This window comes from Diadema setosum, chromosome 7 (assembly GCF_964275005.1).
Source record: "Diadema setosum chromosome 7, eeDiaSeto1, whole genome shotgun sequence".
In the NCBI taxonomy this organism is placed as follows: Eukaryota; Metazoa; Echinodermata; class Echinoidea; order Diadematoida; family Diadematidae; genus Diadema; species Diadema setosum.
This window is the reverse complement of record NC_092691.1, coordinates 2,330,840-2,353,420: the sequence shown is the minus strand read 5'-3', so window position 1 is coordinate 2,353,420 and position 22,581 is coordinate 2,330,840. Positions and strand designations below refer to the sequence as shown.

General features: G+C 40.5%; 1 protein-coding gene across 1 annotated transcript in view; it reads right to left on the bottom strand.

Annotated features, from left to right (window-relative positions):
• The window catches only part of LOC140230896 (insulin gene enhancer protein ISL-1-like), an 80,022-nt gene extending 58,713 nt beyond the window's left edge, over window positions 1-21,309 (bottom strand). The window contains exons 1-3 of the mRNA XM_072311038.1: window positions 21,291-21,309; window positions 20,191-20,386; window positions 8,264-8,517 (exon numbers count right to left, since the gene is read on the bottom strand). Coding sequence (XP_072167139.1) covers window positions 8,264-8,517; window positions 20,191-20,386; window positions 21,291-21,309 — 469 coding nt within the window. The remainder of the gene's footprint in view (window positions 1-8,263; window positions 8,518-20,190; window positions 20,387-21,290) is intronic.
• Between the last annotated feature and the right edge of the window lie 1,272 nt (window positions 21,310-22,581).

The following is a 22,581-nucleotide window of genomic DNA, read 5'->3' as shown; positions in this document are numbered from 1 at the left end:
GCACAAACCCTTGTCACGTAACATGCTGAAGCAAATATAGTACAAAAATACAGGTTGAAAATACAGAAGGGGGTGGGGAGGGAGAGAAGAGCACTCATAATGAAATACATTCTCTGTAGTTCTCTTAATTAGAAAGATCGGCAAATCCAAAATTCATGAGAAACGCACAGAATACTGATCACATCGTCTGACGAGCCGGCTGCTCGTCCCGTACTTTATTTCAAAATAATTGTGAAAGAGAGAGATAGAAAGAGGAAGAAAGAAGGGAAGAAACAGACAGAGAGACAAAAAGAAACAGACGAGTATTAAGCAAGATATCGGCGAAGACTCGAGAGCACGCGACCAGCCTACATTATTTTGGCGGGTAAATTTATGATTGAGACATATACATTCATGTAAACGAATCAGCTCCACTGTGGGGAGTTAGATTCTCGAGGACTTCTGTGCTGTTTACGTTAGATGCAATCGGGTTGTCTATGTGCGTACTATTAAAGTGAAGGGACGCGCGCGGGCAGAAGCCCCTTCCGTTTACAGGCCCAAGTCGGGCGTGTGATGAGAGGACGGAGCGAGACATTAAAGAGGGCATCTTACACGTGTATTTACATTAGGCTTGTCCGCTAAGAGGCATCCACAGAGTGATAAGGACGAGGAATGTCCGAGAAGGAGACGGGGTTTGGGTTTGGGACACGACTGAGGAACGGATTTAAGAGAGAAGATACAGAAAGAAGGAGAGAGGAAGAAGCGGGAAGAGTTCCCGGGGAAGAGTTTCCAACTATCCCATAACGTTTATTACTATACATGATACTAGCAAGGACAAAGTTATTTAACATCTTTCTGCTCTGTGATAAAAGGAAGATGGGGTGAACAGGAGGATATTGCTCCCCCCCCCCCCCCCACGGGCACTGCCGGGGGTAATATGTTACTGCATGATATGTTTTGTACACTTATATTCTTTGTTGAAAATGAAAATAAATAAAATGAAACAAATGAAATGAAATGCAATGATATGTCTCCGGGGATTTCATAGAAACAGGATGATAATGTCAAAACCTTTAACTCTTAGCTGTATTTTAGGTTTAATGTATTTTCTTCTTTACTGACACTTGACTGACGTCTGGTTCCATCTGGGACATTCAGTCGACGTTTTGCGCATTGTTTGTGATGAAGATCTATTAACTAAAGTTCATCGAAGTTTATAGCTTTATGTATTTGCAATAATGTGCATTTTACACGGCGTTTTCCTTGACTAGGCCTATATGCAAGAAAAGGAGGAACCAGAGATGGGGACATAGGCGGCAACATCGATGTTTTAGACTTGAAAGGTGACATGGTGGAAAGAGAGGCGTGAAACCATGGCAACAGTAAGTTCGGAAGACCTGCCGATGATGATAGTGAAGCTGGGATTGGTGGATTGGTCTTATTGTAATGATAGTGGTGTTAGTGTGTTACCAGTCTTGTTTATGGTGTTTTTAGAAGTGTCGGTATAAAGATAGTTACAAATTGTGTCGCGTGTGTCTTGAGCCTATAGTGCGTAGGAAAAGTTTGGTTCCTTCTGGTGATAGTGCAGTGATCATAAAATAGATATTCATCATCATTAGTGTTCAGGAGGTGGGAGTAGTAGCAGTGTGTATATATCTGATCCGTATAAGGCAAGGGCGTTGAAAAGACAAAAGCTAGAACGTTACATCTCTATTTACTATTCTCCATAGATAAACCTTAAGTATCGTATAAGGCCATCTTTGCATACAGAGCTGGATGAGTGAAAAGTTGTATTCAATACTCCCTATCGCTGTCAGATTATCGGTGGAGGTAAAGCCGCGTCAAGATGGATACACCGGCAAGCCGTCATGATGGTATGGTGGGCATACCGTGGCGGTCTTATGGTTGTCTGCCCGCTTTCTAGTGCACAACTCGTGACGTAGTGTGACGGCTGTACATCGGGGGTAGATTAGAATTGTTCTCAATGCATCTGTCATGACCGTTGATCTTTATAAAAGACCTTTATACATACACAACAACAATATAACGTGCTCCGTCTATGTTATGTTGATATCTTGTCATTTGAGGCAATTCCGCAATCATTTCTCAATTTACTCAATGATTGTTACATTGTTGAAGTGGAGGACATTGTCCAAACGACTATTTAATAATAGAAGAAAAAACCCCACAGGTCTTAAGTTCTAAACTCAAAGCTACTTTACTTTTCTTTTCATCACGAAAATTGATGTCGAGCGCTCGGCTGCACATCGGGAGGATGGTGGTAGATTTGAGGTGGCAGGTACAAATGGACGCGATAATCTTGGCGTGAAATTCGTCGTCTTGATATTCCCTCCGAAATGCAGCATGGTGTACCCATCTCTCGCCTCATCGCCCCGCTCATCGACTCATCAAAAAACGGCGATTAGCGGGCACTTCAGCCGTAATTGGGTGGTTTTTCCGCCACCCTGCACGCATCGTCGCCTATTTGCATAATATCCCAAGTTCCTAGCGTCGCGACGCGACGCACCCGTACCAGAGGGAACGGTCGATGGGAAACGGTATCTTTTTCTCTGAATATTGTATATTGTATTTGTGTGTGACTATGTGTGTGTGTGTGTGTGTGTGTGTGTGTGTGTGTGTGTGTGTGTGTGTGCATATGAGCATGCGTGCGCACGTGTGTTTTTGTGTGTGCATGAGTGTTTATGTATATTATTTTGTTCCATCTTTCAAATAATTTCAATCTAAAAATACAAAAAAAGGAAGCGGTGATGGACAAAGCACATTGGTACAATGAGCACAGTAACAATCGAAACTAAGCACCAGATTATAACAGGAGCATACATTTTTCTTGGCAATTAATTGAATACAAGATTTGTTGAATGAAAGTCACAACTGTATGATTTCTCTAAAAAAAAAAAATAGCTGATAGGATTTCTATCGCTAGATGATAAGATCTGGTGTAAGGCTGATTTATAGGGATTCATTTTCGGTTGACATGCTATCACGGGTTTCATCTTCCGAAGACCATGCATTGCCCAAACCAGGCAGGTGATGAGACGATTTTCGCCTCTCATCTCTCCTCCAACTGTCATCGCGGCTAATTACAGATGATGATCCTTACTTTGGCTATGTCACAGATCAACCGATATTGAGTATGGTGGTAGTAAGTTTTTCAACTTCTTTTATTTTTACTACTATAGAACATACAATGTTACATACGAAGAGTTCACCGACAAGCTGTTAGCATCTTTTGGTCCGACATGTAAGGTCCTCTTACGCTTAACTGGCTTTGCAAAATGGGAGTTGCGTTGGATGTAATGGGCTATACATCAACACGTTTCAACCTGATATCTAGTCTATGGGGAATAACGAATGACTAATCTATCTTGATGTCTAAGGACATTGACTCCAAACGGAACTAATATGTAAATACCCATTGAATGATTGTGAGGTAAGCTGCATAAACTGTAACTCTATACTTGTAGTGTGCTGTTTCTGTTATGAAACCAAATGCACATGTGGGTTTTTTAATCATTTGTCTGAACAAGAATGCTACCACCAATTCGGTAATCATCATTATGTTTCCGAAGGACGTAAGCGATATGGTATCCGCAAAGATGAAAAAAAAAAAATCAATGAACGCTGCGATACTAGTAACTGAAACTCTCTTCCCGCCGGGCATCACTGTACAAGAGTTGTAGAATTGTTATTCCCATTCAGAATACACACAGCTAATACGATTAGGATGGTCCACTTGAATTCAGGAGTGATTTGAATGTGTATGTATAGGATCCGTCGCGTTTCTCTTTTTGCCAGCTTTCCATTTGTTTCTCTATCCGCCCTCTTGTTTCTTGTCGTTCTTGTATACGCTGATGCAATGAACGCAATAAACAAAATACCGATTCTTCCGAGCATTGTGCTGTTTACATTCATTATTTTCTTCACTAGTCCAGTTTCCTTCTCTCTTTCTCATTCTTTTTGCCCCTCTATTTCGCTCTTTTTTGATATCTTTTGATAGATTTTGTATCTATTCGATTTTTTTCCTTGTTGCATGAAACCATGAACTAGTAGGTCCAGATAAGCTGTGGGTATCTTTAAAGAAAAATATGATTAAAAAAGAAACACTTTTGGAGTCATTATTTCAAAGCCGCTGGTCTAAATTTGAATTGCACAGCTCCATAGCCTCTGCTAACAGAGAAATTAATCGGTTTCATTTTGTGTTTGGGTTTCTTTTATTGCTTTATTTGCCGGTGTTTTTGTTCGTTTTTTGCACCATCATTCTATCTGTTTATTCTTCCACACTTCGTCACTACATAGGAATAATCAGTATTATTTTTTCCCCATGTACTTATCTATTAATCTGGAGTTCTTATCCTTTTGTGCAGCTACAGTACAATCAAAGATAACCCTGTATTCATCCATCTACCGTACTGCGCATATCATAACCCTTATACTATATGCCAGTTCTATTCCACGATAATTAGAAGATATTCACAAGGATCCTTCCCACGCACGGTTTTCATTCGCTCTAAATAGCCCGAGCACATGTCCCAGTTGATGCTTCTTATTACACGCCTCTTCAATTCTTCGGTTTTGCCCCTTAACCCCGAAGGGAATCGACTTCCGACTCACACAGCACGTCCACACTCGGGAGCCCGCTTTGAGAAACAACCCCCCTTCCGTATATCCTCCCCCTCTTCCTAGCCCGAGTCATGAGAAGCGGTACGTTTAATCAAGAATTGAGAATGGGAATAGATAGCGCGGACAAGAGACTTCCCACATTCACTTATCCTATTCCGATGCTGCATCGAGGACTCGGGACAGCGGAGCGAGCGTCCGCCCTCGCCGCATTCCCGACTAAACCCGCCCGGAGCGCATAATCGTCCGCCACGCCGTGACTGATTTCGCCGGATCGCAACGCGAGCCTTAATTCGCTTCTTCTCCTCGTTTGCATTGCACGAAGACGTCGAGGACGCCTTCCCTCGACGCTTCCCGCGATTCATCGCGGAGAACGACACATGCCCACAGGGGGTCCGATCTCGACTTTGTAATAATAACATCTCTCTCCTTCTCCACGGAGACTTCTCCCCAATGATGAATTTAAAGGTCCGTGTCGATGGCCTTTAGCCAGGGTAAAATTGAACGCGAAATGAATTTGCTCCGTTTATACGTGCATCGAATAATCGCAGATATGAACGTAACGAAAGAGTTTACCATTGTACGAGAGCAGAATACTGATTAACTTTGGCAAAAGCTCGCAAGTGACAATTCAACCAACCCTGAATTGTTATTGATACAAGATTGGAATAAACCCGTTGTACTTGAGGGTCCAAAGTCAAGCAGAAATTTCAATCATTCGGAAAGATGCCGACTACAGCCGTCATAACATTACACCGATATCGACCTATTGTAAAATAATAAATTTTACTCAGTGAAAATAAATCTCTTCTGTCACTTGCTTCCTTTTGCCAGTAAACATAAAACAATAGTTGCATGACGGGAAAGGGTACCAAATGGAAACAGGTGCACGTAATGAGCGGGACTGATACAAACATGATGCAGGGCGGTGTTCGGATCAATTTATCTACAAGCATTCGCTGCTAGTGTTATCTGATGCTATCCGGTTGAAAGCTACACTTTTTAAGCTTTCCTGTGCCAGGGACTTTAGACAGTGCGTACAACATTATTGGGTTTTCTGGGCCAATTCGGACTCATAACAAACAAAGGGTTAAACAGAACATAGTCTTTTCTGGCAAGGCAATCTGTGAATGAAAGAGGAAAAAAACTCTCTTGATTATGATGATCAAGAGCATCGAGCCCAAACTCTTCTGGTCACACGGTGGGGGGGGGGGGGCAATCAATGTGAAATCATTCTACCCCAAAAATGGCTTATCGAAATGAAAAGAACGCTTTTAAAACGAAAAGATGATATTCCCTGCGTAAAGGCAGAAAACGCATATTATGTAAGTGATTGTATGTATGTTTGTACGTTTGCTTGTGTGTGTGTTGCATTATGGGTGAGGCAGGGGAATGTTTAGTTAAGTGTGCGTGTGGGTGTGTGTGTTTCTTGGGGATGGGGGAGGGTATATGTTAAGTAATTGCGGGTTTCCGTTTTATTGCTATTTGTATTTGTTAATCCTTCGTGAACTTTATGTTTTATATTTTCATTGTTTTAAATGATATATTCGTGTTATAAAGATATACTGTACAAAATAAAACTTAATAGCCGGCTTTGTAAAATATGAATTACATAGTTAAAAACGCAATGAAATGAAATTATATTGTAGGACATGCAATTGTAATAATTGGCTTAAAGATTGATTCGTTGTATCATTTGAAGGAAATCAAATAAAGGTTTCAGAAAAAAAAAAAAACCAGCTAAGAAAAAAAGGTGTGATATTATTCTACACCAACACAAGACTCTTTCGACAAGCATATTTACGACAGCGAGCAAAAAAAGCGACTAAGAGACATGACTGGAATACGTAATTCCTCACAAAGCTGACAGTGACTCTGAATTTTGTGATTATACAAGGGAAAGAAAAGGGAAAGAAAAAATAATGCGAATGTCAATTATAATCATTTCAGTGTCATTTCCAACGGGAGATGAGACGAGCCACGGAAAAAGATATATGACGCATCGTCAGCTGGCGAACGATACCACGTTTGTGTTTGGATTGGCTAAAATTAGGAGTTTTCATCCTTGGTGCCCAAATTGACCAGAAAATTGATGATTCCTGCATGCGCTGTAGGTGTCAATCTGGGCAGGGTGCTCCGACACTTTTGGATCTATCTTTGAATGACTAGAGAGTGCAACAAATACACAACGCCATATTTGCGTTTGTTTTCGTTCCCTCCTTTGGCTCCAAGATTGTCCATCATTACATCTCAATGTATGTATTTTTGTCGCAAATTGGGAACCTCTCTTCTTTGAAATGTAGTAAAAAAAAGACAAAATGATGAAACGGAAGTCATGTGGAATGCTCAGCTTGGATCTTCTCCGTGAATTATTTGTCCTTGAACGGTGCTGAAACCGGGAGTATGAATGCCCCAAACTATTTTGGAACAGCATCCATATACTAACTCTATCAGTCCTTTCACGGGGAGCTTTTGAGATTAAAGACGGTTTAATGTAAATGAGCGCGCCAATTTCATTTCAAGGTTGATGTATTCATTAAACTCATAGACATCATTTCCCCAACATACGTTGTGATGGTGTATCGTACATCTCTGTATATCCATTCAACTATGTATTCTGAGAATAATTTGACATTATTGTAAGTGGTGGGCGGGTGTCTGCGGCTTAGCTATCCCTTCTACGACTGATATTCTAATCACACACGCACACCCACACCCACACATGGACACACACATACACACGATTGAGGGTTTGTCGACAGACCCATTTATATTCAATTCGTTTCACGGTGCTCAGTTTCAACCTTTGATGATGATATTTTGCTGAAACATCGAAATATAATACCTAGAGCTGGGATATTATGAAATTTGATCTGCGTTCATTCTGTGGCACAAGGAATTCTCTCTCACGTCGCATGGACGGACCGGAAATATCACTTTTGTATTCTTGGTTGATTAATTGAATATGAAATTTCAAGGGAAAAAATCCATCACAAGAAAGGTATGGCTTCTTAAAGGAAAGCAACGGTACTCTTGAAGAATCTACGAACTCATGAACTGAATAAAGACCAGTTGTACAAAGAATTACTGAATAATGCTTACTTTCAAAACTGGTACGATGTCCATTAACAATCAATTCAACAATGTAACATATACCCCATATCATGAGATAGTGGAAAGACGCCTTAAATCTGCAAAGGAAACCTATGGAATATTCAGGAACATTTTGGATAACGTCTTTGTTGTTATCCGAAATGAGGCAAAAACCTTATTACAATTACCACGTCCACTCGTGAAATGAATTGAATCTCGGTTTGGTGATGTGAAACAAACAAACAAACAAACAAACAAACAACAGCTAAACATCTATCACATGGGAGAGAGAAAGAAGAAAGAAAATATATAACAAATTATAATTATATAATGTACATAATTATAATCCACATATATACTAAATTATATATCTATATATATATATATCTATATATATATATATATATTGAGTGACATACATATTATATATACAATTCATATATTCTATATATCATAGTATAAAGAGAGAAGAGAAGATGAAGAAGGAGAGAAGGAAAGAGAAGATGAAAGAAACTAAGAGGAGAAAGGAGATGATAAAAGCAGTTCTGCTCACCATTGATGTAATTCCGATGGGCGACATTCTGACTGGGACCCGAGTTCCTTTCCGGCGATCTCTCCATGACTTCGTGGTCGGCCTTGCAGAAGAGCCCGTCGTCCCGGAGCGCGAACTCGTCGCCGGGAATCAGCTGCCTGCTACAAGCCACGCACCGAAAGCAGTCTATATGGTAGATCTTATTTCGCGCTCGCATCACAAAGTCGTTCTTGGTGAAGCCCTGCGCACACTTCGCACATTTGGTGCCAAACAACCTGTTGAAATTGAGTGTTAAATTGTTTTATATGATTAATTTCCCATCTTCAAAGGCATTTTTTACTATTTGCACATGTAACAAGAATCCAACTTATGTGTTTCAAAATAGTTCTAAAATGTGAGTTAGGGATAGAAACAACCAATGTAAAAAATTAATCATTTTAATCAATGGTATATATAAGTATTGTTAAATATACAAAATTTGAACAATAGTTACTAGTATGATATAATTGTTTTGAGACTAAACCGTTTACAGTTATGGTTTAGGGATAAAAAAAAGTGATATCTCCTTATATTTTAGGCTTTATTGCAAAATTTTTATATGGTAAGACATTTTGTGATACAACTGACGTACACATATGCATCATATGTGATAACAAAAACATTTTTATATAATACCACTGCTCCCTATGGTAAAAAAATACCTTGAATAGATGAATGAATGAATGAATGAATGAATAAATAAATAAATAAATAGTTAAATAAATGATTAAATAGATAATGAATAAATGAATAAATAGATGAATAAACATATTTGATACGTAATATATATATATCTATTCTTTACATAATTATATGAAGGGAGAGATATGAGAGAGAGATTATGTACGAGAGTGGGATATAGATTTCGAGATAGACACGTAGAGAGATCTTTGCAAGATATAATTCTTTACCTATGTTCTTTATTTATCGTCATTTCTTGTTCTATTTCATTCTGTACGAGATAGTTGAGAAAGTGGCTTGATTAATTTGGTGCTGGGCAGGCGAATACACCAGTCTTGCCCGCGTTTGTGCTTTGTAAGCAATCGTGTGGAGCAAATTGATGTAAACTTAACTGAAGTGAACTGAGGCGTGATCACTTTCACCATCAATTAAAAGTTCTTAATCACACCGACGGAGACCACAATTGTACGTCAAGGACCGAAAAGAATTCGTTTTCCTCGCCCTCCAGAATTAACTCAAAGAGTTTTAGTCTGGCTATTTCAGAAGATGAAGAGGACTTCAAATTAATTGCTTGACGATCTATTGGTGAATGAATACACATAGCTGGTTTCTTTTCACGTACGTGAATGGCAAACACCAAACCTTCTTTTTTTAACATGAAAAACAACAAACAAACAAACAAACAAACAAACAAGCAGACAAACAAACAAGCAGACAAACAAACCATGGGAAGCAGAAGAAACTGAAACAGATGATAGGAACATCTCACATTTAATCTATTGAAGGAGAGAGAGGGAGGGAGGGAGGGAGAGAAGAGAGAGAGACGAATACAGACACTGCGTTTCACATACGATCGGCTGTTGTACAAAATCTTTACAATGGCGGGAATGAAAAATGATCTCATTTTGCATTTCTCTCCCATCTTATATGTCATTCTTGTGCACACAGGTGTGCCAGCTTTACAGAGACGTACAATGTAGTTCTACGCCGATTTGCGGATTCGTTGAAACATCAATAGGAGCGTCCCTTAACATATTATCGAATGTTATACGTTATTCAATTACCAGAAAGGTAATTAAAAATTTGCATTCGTGCAATTACACAAACCATGCTATTCAAATCTTTGAATATCGTCACTTACAAAACAAAAATGGAATGTTTTATTAATGTCTTTACTCTGTGCACTATTTTGCTTTTATTGTCTTCGGTTATTTCTTATTTAGATCACACTACCTAGATCATAATACATACTGCTATCGATAGCGTAACTGTCATACTTATAAGTAAAAGAATTGGAATTCTTAGGACCTATATACAAAAGTCTGGGGATATGAGACTACAGGGTTTGGGTGAATACACAAAGGTGAGTTAATTAGTACGGTCTTCGCATTGTCAGGTAGGTGCGAGATGAGTTCCGCGGACGATTGCGTACTATCGGGCGTAATTACACTGACGTGCATTGAAATCAACCAGCGGATATCCACTTATCACCTTGGTAATGAGGGGGTAAGCCATGTTCTCGGCCAAGCCTGGGACTCCCTCAAGCCGATGGATGAGATTGAGGGGAGGAAAAAAGAAGAAGAACTGGGAAAAAAGAGAGGAAAGGGTGAAATGAAAGAGGTAAATTGAGGAGGTGTTGCTATCAGCATTGTATGAGATCATCGCATTTCTTTCTTTCACTGCGCTTTAGTCTTTGTGTGTACAGATGATATGTGCGCGCGGAGTTTAATTTTCCGTCGTCTGCTCGCGTTCTCGCGGCCTGGCCAGGCGACGATTTGTTCGTGTGTATTTAGCGGGTAAAACGGGATGTCGGGTGCTCCCGAGGTGTTCCACCAGGGCTAATCAATCCATCTCGGCGGGATAAAACGCGGAGAAACGAAGAAGGGGAAGACGGTGTGAGGAAGAAAAAAAAAGGAAAGTGAAAAGAGGGGAAATCAAATGAATTGTTTTCACGCCTGGTTCTCCTGTCTAAGGTCTGAGGAAAATCTGGTCAACATTGGCATTCATGCCTATTCTTCTCTTCTTCTACTTTCTGTCAAATCATCGGGGCTTTCTATCTTTTTTCGCCCCTCTTTTTGTGGCTCGAAATCTGCGTGACTTATCGCAGACTTCGCAGGTAATACCGCAAGCCCGTGCTTCAGTCACGAACTCGCTCCTCTCGTAGTATCCCCCGCACGCAAAGGACTCCGTGTATCAATGGATCCAGCGAGGTTCAAATCCCTCGCTCTCGGGACTCTGGCCCGCTCGCCTTTCACGCCAATTCGGCTAAACAAATACTCGAGCTATTTATGCACATAGCGGCGGCCCGTGTTGGGGCTTCACTTTTTTAGGTCAGCGATGTGTCCCACTAGTTCATGTCTTTTTCCCAATCGAAATGGGAAGGGTTCACCGTAGACGTCTTGATCAGATCGTTACAGTCGCTTGCTCCGCTATTCAAAGGAGAATCTTTTCACATCTCGGCGAAAAAAAAATCAAAACAAAACCCGGAATTTGTGGGAAAGAATGGGCGACCTTCTGTCGTCAGAGGTCAGGGGTCAACCAATTTGAGCTAGAGGAGAATGGTATTATCGACATCCTTCTAACGAACACGTGACTGATAGCATTCGACGTGTTCGTAGGACTGGTTGTAGCACACGCCCAATGCACACAATTTCTGACATTTTGATAAAAGGTCACTTGCTTTCATATTTTCCCTATATTGAGTTCTAATGTCTCTGCGTTAGCTTGGGTATTAAAGAGATGAAAATGACGCACGTGAATCGCAAACAGAGACATTTTCGACCAGACTAGACTAACACGATATTGTTTTGTTGTCGATCGCTACAGCGAGGGAGGGGTAATGAGTCACTTTGGGTTAATTAAGCCGCACAGCACCACTCTTCCGAAACACTGTTGGCATTTCGTGTAACATAATTACTAGAGAGAATTACAGACTTAAAGAATGACCCTTTAATTCAGAAGAGCTGAGAAGCATGCAGTAATTTTCATTATCATATTTTTCATTTTCTAAATGAGCATAATATCATAACGGCACGTCGATATTCCAATGTGTGTACCTCTGATAATTAGCAATACATTTGAAATTTTGATGTCGTGCTTTTTTTTTCCCTTCGTTATTAGAGTTACAAAATAACGACAAGGTGTAGGACATTGAAGCTCAGTGATAGGAAATTGAATTCAGAGACTTATGTTTTCTTCTTTTTTAGGGGTTGGTTGCGGAACGTTCTGGGTGACGTGATACTGATAATTATTGTGATGAGATCATCAAAATCGCGATGGTGATTCTGATGCTGATGTTGGCGATGGTAATGATGATGATGGTTGTGAAAACACTAGTGATGATGATAATGATAATGATGATGGTGGTGATGACGATGATGATGATGATGATGATGATGATGATGATGATGATGATGATTATATTGATGGTGATGATGACAGTGGTGATGATGATGTGATGATGATGGTGATGGTGACAGTGATGGTGATAGTGATAGTGATAGTGATGGTGATGATGATGACGACGATGATGATGACGATGATGATACTGATGGCGATGATGACGATGATGATACTGATGGCGATGATGACAGTGGTGATGGTGATAGTGATGATGGTGGTGATATCACGATTGTGAAAATGTTATTAACAATGGTGATGATGACGAAGATGGGATAGGACAAGGATAAAAGATCCTAACTTTGGAATATTACGAGGATAACAATGAGGATCTCGAGTTTGATATTACAATTTGATAAATCAAGTTTTGTATCGACTAATGAAAAGACAATGACATCCACATATGACCAGTATCATACATCTTTGATGCTATTCAGGTTTGTTTAAGAAAAGTTTGTAGTTGCCATGAGAACCAAGAGAAGTGATCACTCGCTCCAAACTTCTCAATGACATTGCTCACTCTGATTTTCAGAATTAAAAGGGCAAGTCAGAATTTTCACAGTATGTCAAAATGACAACTTGGGAATAAGGAAGTGACGAAGAAGGAGAAGGGGATAGACTGAAATCAATAGCGTATTAGAACAACATATAAAGGAACGATTCTTTTAAACCTGTAAATGACAAAGACAACGCTCTAGATCTTTTGTTTCACTTGTTACGGGTCTGTCATGGTGTCTGTATGGCGGTTTTTGTTTTTCTATCAGTTTATTTCGTGGTTGGAATGGTGGGATGCAAGGAACATTATATTGATTTTAAATCCAAGTTCAATCTCCCATGCTTTTAATTCAGTTAAACTTTATTAAGTAATCAATCTGATATGTCAAGCGAATTTTCCCTTACAAGCTTTGAAGATTTGACCCTCCCCCTCTTTTTTTTCTTCATCGTCATGACCATGAACATTGTTGTATCTTACAGAGGAGAAGCATCGCACAGTGAATGGGAACGAATTGGAGGCGAATTGAATAGAAGACATCCATCACGTAAGCAGACGAGCAGATGGGATGATTAGTAGGTGAGATGTGGAGGAGGGGAAAAAAATACAGAGTGTAACCATGGCAGCAGGGAGTGCTAAAATGTTCCATGTACTGATACTCTTGGTGAACATAACACATGAAAGCCAAACAGGCAAGATTGCTTTTGTTTTTTGTCTGTAACCGAAATTGATAGTATTTGTTTTTAAATAATGATAATGTCAACGAAACTACAAATTAAAATGTCAATAATGGAGTAAGTTATAACAATGTATTTGCACGAGAGTAACATTTCCTTCTTTTTTTTTCCATTTGGAGAGCTCAGGCGACATGTTTCGCACATATCACACTGATCATGCCGATGTTCTTTCAAACCATTTTATGATACAGACAATAAAGAATGGGAAACGCGTAATAATTGATTGTTAATTAGACTCCATTGTGAAACGTGCGCAGCTGTGAATATTGTATCCCCAAACAGACTGCACAATCAGTTGACTGGTTTTGATATCCACTATACTTGGTCTTCATCTCTGTTGACGTCGGTTCCCCTAGCTTTCTGTCCGATAATTTCGCATAAACCAAAGCCCTGCCCAGTAGGCAGACACACACACATACAAATCTCTTGCGAGTGTATTTCATTATGTAATTACCCTTTCACCAAATCAATTCTCAAGTACAAGCAAGGATCCCGCGATTCGTTTCACCTTGACTTTTTTTTCGCTGTTGGTGGAAATTCATCAATGTTTAATCCCGATAATCAAATTAACAAACCGTCATTTCATTTTCTGCCAACGCTTGGGCGAATTGTGAGCTTTACAGCGGATCACTGTGGTATTGCGATTTTGCCAGGGAATTGCGTAATTTCTGAAATATGAGGGGAAATACAGACATACAAACAAAACTTGGAGCTATTTGGTGAGTGCATTCATAAGATTCCCTGTGTTCTGTTAAAATACACAGCAAATCGTCTTTATTTGGTATTTCTTGCAATGGTATTTAATTTCACATGGAATTCAATAATACGTGAATTTCATTACACAGCGAGGTCAGATTGTGGTAAGAATTTTTTTATGAGAAAACAGCATCATATGAATGACGGTTACAAAATGGTCGATCCCGTGTTATGATGCATTCCTGCGTTGTAATGTATAGATAAAAACATGACCACCATCGATGTATGTTTATTGACCTTGAGCTTGCAGAGAACATAAAACGAAGGTTATTCATACTGTGCGGTCCAAAACTTTAGGATACATGTAATGATACGAAGAGTTTGCCTTTTTGGTATAGGTCTTGACGTATCAATTATCTGCCTTGCGAGTCGATATGTGGGGTTTTTTTTTCGTAAATCCTCTAAGATGTTATTTCCTAAAACGAATTTCTGCGCGAGACTTGTCTGTGATAATGGTTAGGTACGGGGATGTTTCCGAATCGGCCGCTCATTGTATACAAAAGCAGCCAGTCAAATCAAACCTCCTTTTGTGCGGTAACCTCGCGCAAAATTGCGGGAGAACGGCCTACCTTCTTCACTCACGGATAGGTATTCTTCAAGATGTACATCCAAAATGCCATAGTCGCAGCTCTGAGTCAGTGGAATGATATGCAAGAGCATGGAAGAGTGTGTGTGTGTGTGTGCGTGTTTACCAATGTGTGTATTGCCTCGCAGGTGGGGGGGGGGGGTGGTGATTAAGAACGAGAAAAGGAGAGGGGGGGGGGGGTGGAATGAAGAGAAAGAGAGACAGGGAGAGTGGCGTACAATAGTGCACGCCAGGGTGGTATAAAGCGGTCGTGAGCCCTTTGAGAAGCTCGCTGGCCACAGAAATCGGAGCGAAGCGCAGCCACTTGAATCGCCTCCAAAGAAACCGAATACAGCTCGCCCCGAGACGAAGCAAAGAACTCCCCCTTTATCTCAGGGTAAGGAGGTGTTCGAGTGACCGTATTCACAACCTGAACGCGCAGTGTTTATGAGAGAATAAACAGGAATGGAGCACTCTCTCCTCAAAACGTGGTGTCTTCCACCATAGTATTGTGTATGCTTTCAGGTACTCTGACATATTTTGATGGTTTTTTTTCTCTCTCACTGGTCTACCAGCGTCACATGCTGTCTGCATTGTTGATGAACAGGAAATATTTTTGACTGCTTTCAATGAAATCACTCTATTCTATGTGCCTATATTACTTTGCAAAGCTTACGTAGAGGATATATATATTTAACTATTAGGCCTAAATCTTAGCTTGGCAAGGTTGCAATTTTGCAACCTATGATACTCACGAATTCTACAGGGCAGCAATTTTTCTGGCATTTAAAGAGTTAATCGTCAGACAATGATCGAGGTTACGATCCAAAGGCTCGAACCACCCCCCACGTAGATAATTTATTCTTGGTCACAATTAGTGATTATGGAGAGATGCAGAAAATATCATTTCGTGGAGATACAATTTCTCATAACCTTAAAGCCTGCCATCTGTATCATACAGAGTTCAATGCATAGGAGCATATAGAATCATCTATAGAACTCGATTTGACTGATTTTAGTTTCAGTGATAATCCACGTTAGACATTGTAAATTTGCCTCCGTGGTCGTAATATACTGTTACCAGAAATAAACCAAGATATCTTAACAACAATAGATTATGTCTTTGGCATCCAAGTCGAAAATGAAAGGGGCACTTCTAAAATTCTGTCACCGCTACGTCAGTTTGATATATAAACTAATGGTATAACCCATCGTTCGACTAAATTACGTCTATTTAATGAAATTCGGTGGGAATTCGGAGGCTCACATAAGGGAACACCCTATACACCTTCAGACACAGCACGCGATTACGCACACCTGTTTCATCACGGTAGATAAGGCAATGTGAGATACGCGCAGTGAGAATGTTAACGCTCAATCACGGTAGAATGCTGCATTAGTTTGTTGTAGATAGTGCTGGGTAAAAGAAAAATTGGGGGGGGGGGGGGAGAGAAAACAGAAGAGAAAAGAAGAGTGTGAGAGTTAGCAAGAGCAGACGATCTTACTGTTTTTAAGAATAATTTCCCCCTATGAACTGCGATATCCAATATTGTCTTCCACGCAAGTCGGGTCGCCGCAGTTCGGGCCGAGCCCCTGAGCGTCCGACGTGTTTTCACTTCCTACCCATGGTCGTATTTTGCCAACTGTCACTGTCCGTCCAACGTGACAGGAGCCTCGCGCCCGTTTAGCCCGGGGAATAGCGGCGGAGCTATTACACGACTGGCGGTGTAGACGGTACACATCTGTTCGATTTTCAGTGCAGTATAGCCCTTCTTTCTTTACCTCTATTTCCTTCACCTTCTGTTTTTTTCCTCCTCTTAATTCATCCTCTGCCCCGTATAACGTGCTCTTCTAGTCATATGCATGCGAAAGCGCCATACACAACGTACAGGAGTTCGCTTCATGGGCCGCCGTATAGCGGCTAATGAACAGCGGCAATGCTGGGCCTGCCAGTACGCCTAATTTGGTCGTGCAGTATTATGATGATAAATCAATGGTGCAATCTGTCGGACGAGGAACAACAGATATCTAGATTTGGGCGGTGGAGGGGGGGGGGGGGGATCGAGAAAAAGGGAGGGGGTATGAGTCAAGGGTAGAGACAATGCGCGGGGCGTATAATTATCATATTTAGTTCTATAATGGGAGCCCCTCCCCCTTCTCGTCCAATGTCAATGCCTAAAAAGAAGAGTCAAAATATCTGATGGGGTGGGGTGGGGAGGGGAGGGAAAATTATGTTTAAAAAAAGGCACTGAAGGGACATACTTGTACCACATACTTATTCATTGTGCGTTTTTGTTAGCTTAGCATTCGAAAACGTTCGTTCAAAAAAGAAGTATCGTCCAATACTATATCGTCCAATAGACAGAAAAACCTACCTAATATAATTATCTGTTTTTTTCGTCAACGTATAATATTGCACAGCCCTCTAAATGGCAGTCCAAATATGACCCCCCCCCCAAAAAAAAAAAAAAAAAATCGCCAGCTAAACCTAAGTCAATGATCGATTGAATAGCGTAAAGAAGGTAAAAATCCACATTATCCAAAGATGATTTTTTTTTTTAAACCTTAGTGATACAGGCGCTCTAGTTCCTCTGTGATGCATATCGCCAAGATGACATTGTCATGCTTGAATTACCGCGAGACTACGTTAAGATATTTATACGAATTCACTCTCTTAAAATACACTTAAAATCAATCAAAATCAAATGGCGCAAGGAGCAGGAGAAAACAACGTAAATGTTAACCCATAACATTCACATTTCAACTTTTTTTCTATCCCTTTCCAAGCGAGATAATAGTCGTTGAAGAGACATGTTAGTATCTATGATTGATTGTCCATATAGCCTGTCACATTTCGTTGTAGGTGGATTGTGGATCGTCGAGAGCTCGAAATAAAACAATTGACCCGCTTTCAGAGTAAACATATCTCTCACACATGCTGGTGATTTCGCCCTCTCGAAATTACACCAGCCGTCTTGAGTAGGTGCCACACTATGGAGATAGTTGTAATCGATACACAAACAACCTGCAATCATTACCCTGCGTTTATGAGGGACTTCCCTCTATAATCTGGAACGGGACAATTCGTCACGAAAATTATTTCGTTTAGTGTATGCCAACGACGTATTTCATTTATGTCATTTGATGGCTTTAGGAAACGTTATGCATAGACGAAATGGGCTGTATACCTCTCGCGTTTGGAGGCGAAGATGGTGAGTTAAAAAGATCGTTTTGTTTTTAGCATTCCCAGCCTTCGCTATCATCGGTAATTATCCATTCTATGAATTTATGGCCGTTAACGGTTAATGGAAAATACGACGGCTTAACCATTCCATGAAATTGAAGCAATACAATTTTGAATATTCCATACTTATTTCATTATAATTTGCCTGCTGCATGGAAGCCGTAACATTAACAAGATGTTCACTTGCAATAAGACCAATCCACATGGCAACAACCAATCAGCTTCAAGGATTTCTACACTGTTGCCATAGTAGCCGCTAAAGTCTACAATACATGGAAGTAGGTCTCGTGTATGGAGTGCCTAATCACCTGCTATTCACACCAAGATTAAAATGCTAATTTCCTCGTGCGAAAAAAAAAATCACATCGTGAACATAAATCGATTAGCAGATGTTGTACGGGTTACAAATTGAGTGATAGGCTATAGGCCTATGTATGTTTGTTGAAACCTCTTAGCACGCAAAGACTTCAATCATGTCAATCTTTTTAACAGAAGAAAAGGTATATAGTTTGGTCGAGTAATTTCTTTGTACGAGCAAAGCTCTTGATAATTAAAGACAGAAATATATACATGGTGAAGAAAATCATCGAAAAACGGTCTGCTATGGGTGGCGGTTATCGGGGAAGTAATTAAAACTAAAATAAAAAATCAAAATCTTACTAAGATTATTCGCCTCTCACTTGGCAACGAATTCGCCAGCTAACATTCAATAAAGTTTGCATTCTGGTCTTGCTTCCTCAGCTAAACCCTATAGATGACTGTCAAAATCAAAACTATAAGATCACAATATTTTACCCACTTTACCTCATCGATATAAGATCTTATATTGTAAGTAATTGAAGTTGAAGTTAAAAATTGAAGTAATTAAATACCATCTTTGGTATCCAAGCGGACATGTCACTACCATGAGTAATTTAAACTTTGAAGAAGTCAACGCAGATAGATGACAAATTTCGCGGAATGAGACACTTGATTCGGTAGAAGTTATTTGGTATAGTGGAGGAGATGGTGAACCAAACCATCGAATTTTGAGGAAGTGGACTCAAGATTGGACGTGTTTTTTGTTTTCTTTTTCAAGCCTGGTTCCTAGCAGCCTTCAAAGTTTAAAATTTAATTTGCAGGGAGTAGAGCGAAATATCATCGTCCCCTTTAGTTTTGACGAGCTTTTCATTGTGTCTCAGAAAGCTTGATTAAGGTTTCATCTGAAGGATATTTTGGAACCAAAGATCCCTTCTGTAACAGACAACTGAGAGTATACATGCTAACTGCGGTTGACTGATTAATTGCTTGTTTGATTGAAAGATAGACAGATTGATAGTTTATCGGAAAAAAAATGTGTAAAATAGTAGCCCCGAAGGCTAAATTATAATATATTCCATAGTTATGTTATCTCAGGCAGTGATAAGCGAAAGAGTCTAAATTGAACGCTCATCGTAAGGTCAATGAGAAAATGATTAATCGCGCGATCCAAGTGTATCATCCATTATGGATGTAAAAGGAACGATTGGATATATTATAATAATCATCATTCATTACCACTTATCTGCTGTACAACTTTAGCGAGATTATGAAATGTGTTTCCAAGGTTCGGTTTCTCGGATCGTTACCAAAACTCTACAACATTACACACATGCAGTAGTCATTAGAGTAGTAGGTAATTATTTCATTCATGTCTGTGTAAGCGGTATACATCCCAAGTGTGACCACAGACATGGACGCAAAAAAAAAAAAATCGTCGAGCTCGATGGAGGGACGTCTGCTATTGAAATGTAAATGACTGGACAGGCTGTATGCGGCGGAAGGAGTAACGTTGAAAAACTTCGCAACGAGAACGAAGTTTGTCTGATTTTTGCATTGCACCACTTGTTTTATATGAAGCGTGCTCTCGATGTTTTGAAATGAAATAACTCTAGATCTACACTGTTTTTCATCTGTTTAAGGGGAGTGAGGGGATGGGAAGGAATTTCTCAATGAAATCCAATACCTTGTTGTGGAGGGCGAGTGGGTAGAGAAGAGAATACCGGTAGTACTCACCTGAGATAATCGCGTTTACAGTACGGCTTTCCGTCCCGCACGAAGCACGTACAAGTCTCGTCCAGGTACGTGCCACAGTCGGCGCACTTTAGGCAGGCGGCGTGCCACTCGAGGTCGGGCGCCACCCGCAGGATGTACTGATCCTGTATGCTCCCACCGCAGCCGACGCACAGGGAGGCTCGCCGCTTACACGTAACTGTCAGCGATATTTCAGACGTAGACGTGTGTGTTAATTAACAAACCTTTTCGACGCATGCCACGATATTATGGTATATACCTAGGCTTTAGTGCTAAGATATGATAAATTTTCACGGACGTCTTTTATGCTACGTGAGCGCGATGTCCATGATTATGTATGACGCATATTCGTAATGGTATTCCACTTTACAGGATAAACCAATTTAGCTGTATGGTCACACAAAACACTTACAGTGTTGTTTGTAGGCTGTTTACAAGTTTTAATAGTTGCGTAACAGTGCGATTTCTATCGTAAGAAATATGAATACTGACAATTTTCCTTCAAAGATTGCTAAGTTAAGTATTTTTTTTTTTGACTGCTCACTACCAACATTAACAATGACTGGCCACTGACAGTAACAACTACTTGTAAAATGATTACTACCTCAGTAATTTCAAAATTATTTTTCTTTTCATCATTGTTCGTCACAAGTCTTGAATGAAAAGCAATCAACCATATTCTTCATGTCTATAAGGCTATAGATATCGAACAGTAAGGCAAGAAAATTAGGTATTAATGCCTTCACAAAATACTCGCTCAAAGAGTCAATCCCCTTTCAAAAATATGCATAATAAAATAACTCTGAGCACTGAGACAATAGTTGAAATGTTGAGGCGCTTCGTTATTCATTACGTTATTTGTTGTAAACTTTGGGAGCGATAAGTTTATGAAAGTTTCTCAATTTCACGTAAGTGTACATTATGAACATTAAACATGAAATTAAGTGACTGGTATAATTACTTAATAACATTGTGCAACATGGTGTTCAAGGTATCACACAGTACCGATTCACATCTATTTGAAAGATTTATGTTCAGAATGAAGTGTGAGTACGACATCAAAAGTGGGTGATATAACTTACGTTTGGTGATTTCTTCCATCATCTTAGCGGCTTGGAATGAAAAATAAATATCTCCTTAGATCCACGAACACAAAACGCGTTTTGGCTCCTGACTCCAAACAGAACGGAGGGGGAGGGGCAGAGCGACGAGATACCAGCACCGGATGGGAGCAAAATATTACCCCTGTCTCCTCCTACCAATCAAAAACTCTAGGGAGTGGTCCGCTAGTAGTCCAGTCCTCCAGTGAGCAACTTGACTAACTTCGATATAGAGAAGAAGTTACGATGAGATGGTCATCGCGAAGAAATGGTCGACATGGACTCTTGTTCTATCCCCTTTCCCTGAAGAGTGGAAGGATTGTCGTGAGGTGAAGTGGTACCACTCTGATACCAGCCCACAAATTGCTGGTAGCCAGGAGATGCTATCCACCAGTTTCGTTAGATCCAGAGGGACGACAGACTCGTGAGGAGTGGTGGTGTAGAGGAGGAGGAGTGAGATGGTGTGAGAGTGAAGTGTGTGGCAAGCAAGATAACTGCCGCTTCTCCAACGCGAGACTCAGGTGGTTTTGTGTACCCTGCCCGACCGGCATCTGTCGGCCTACTCAACCCTCAAGCAGCCCCCTCGAAAGTGACAGCAGGCGAGCACGGGCCTCGACGTTTTCTTGCTTTTCCGCCGCAAAACACATACACAACAAGCTCATCGGGCCAGACAATATACACACATTCCGCATCAATACGGCCACGACGCTATGTAGAGAGCAGCGTTGGACAATCCGGAGCGCTGTTGGAAGGCGGATGCAAGCGAGGAGGGGGGTCGGTCTATACTCACTGGCAGTATGCTACATCTCTCGTACGTCGCGCGCGCCCAGTGAAAGCTCACCCACACACCTACGGCGCAGAAGGGGAAGAAAATTGACTGGCAAACTGACAGTGAAAGAAAAAAAAAAAAACCCTGCGCGATTTCGCGTCCTTATTGGACGATTTCTCTGGCACGTGACCAGGCGATGGCTTCTCGTTGGTAGCTTCTTCGTCCCTTGATGTGCATGCCCTTCGTGGATCTCGCTTTTAAGTTATCCACTGCCCAGAGGCACCATTCCACACAACTCGTTCTCATGGAAATGTTTCGAAGAAAAACCTTGCTCTCAGATCCGAAAATGAGGTCCTCACGCTGTCCAGGCTGATCTTTTTAGAATTCAGTTATTTCTAAATATGCCCTGTTCAAAATGCTACAACTTTGTCATCCCTCATAAACAGTCGCATGATGATAAAATACTAAATTCCAAATGATGAGCTCGCGGAGTGGATTATTTAT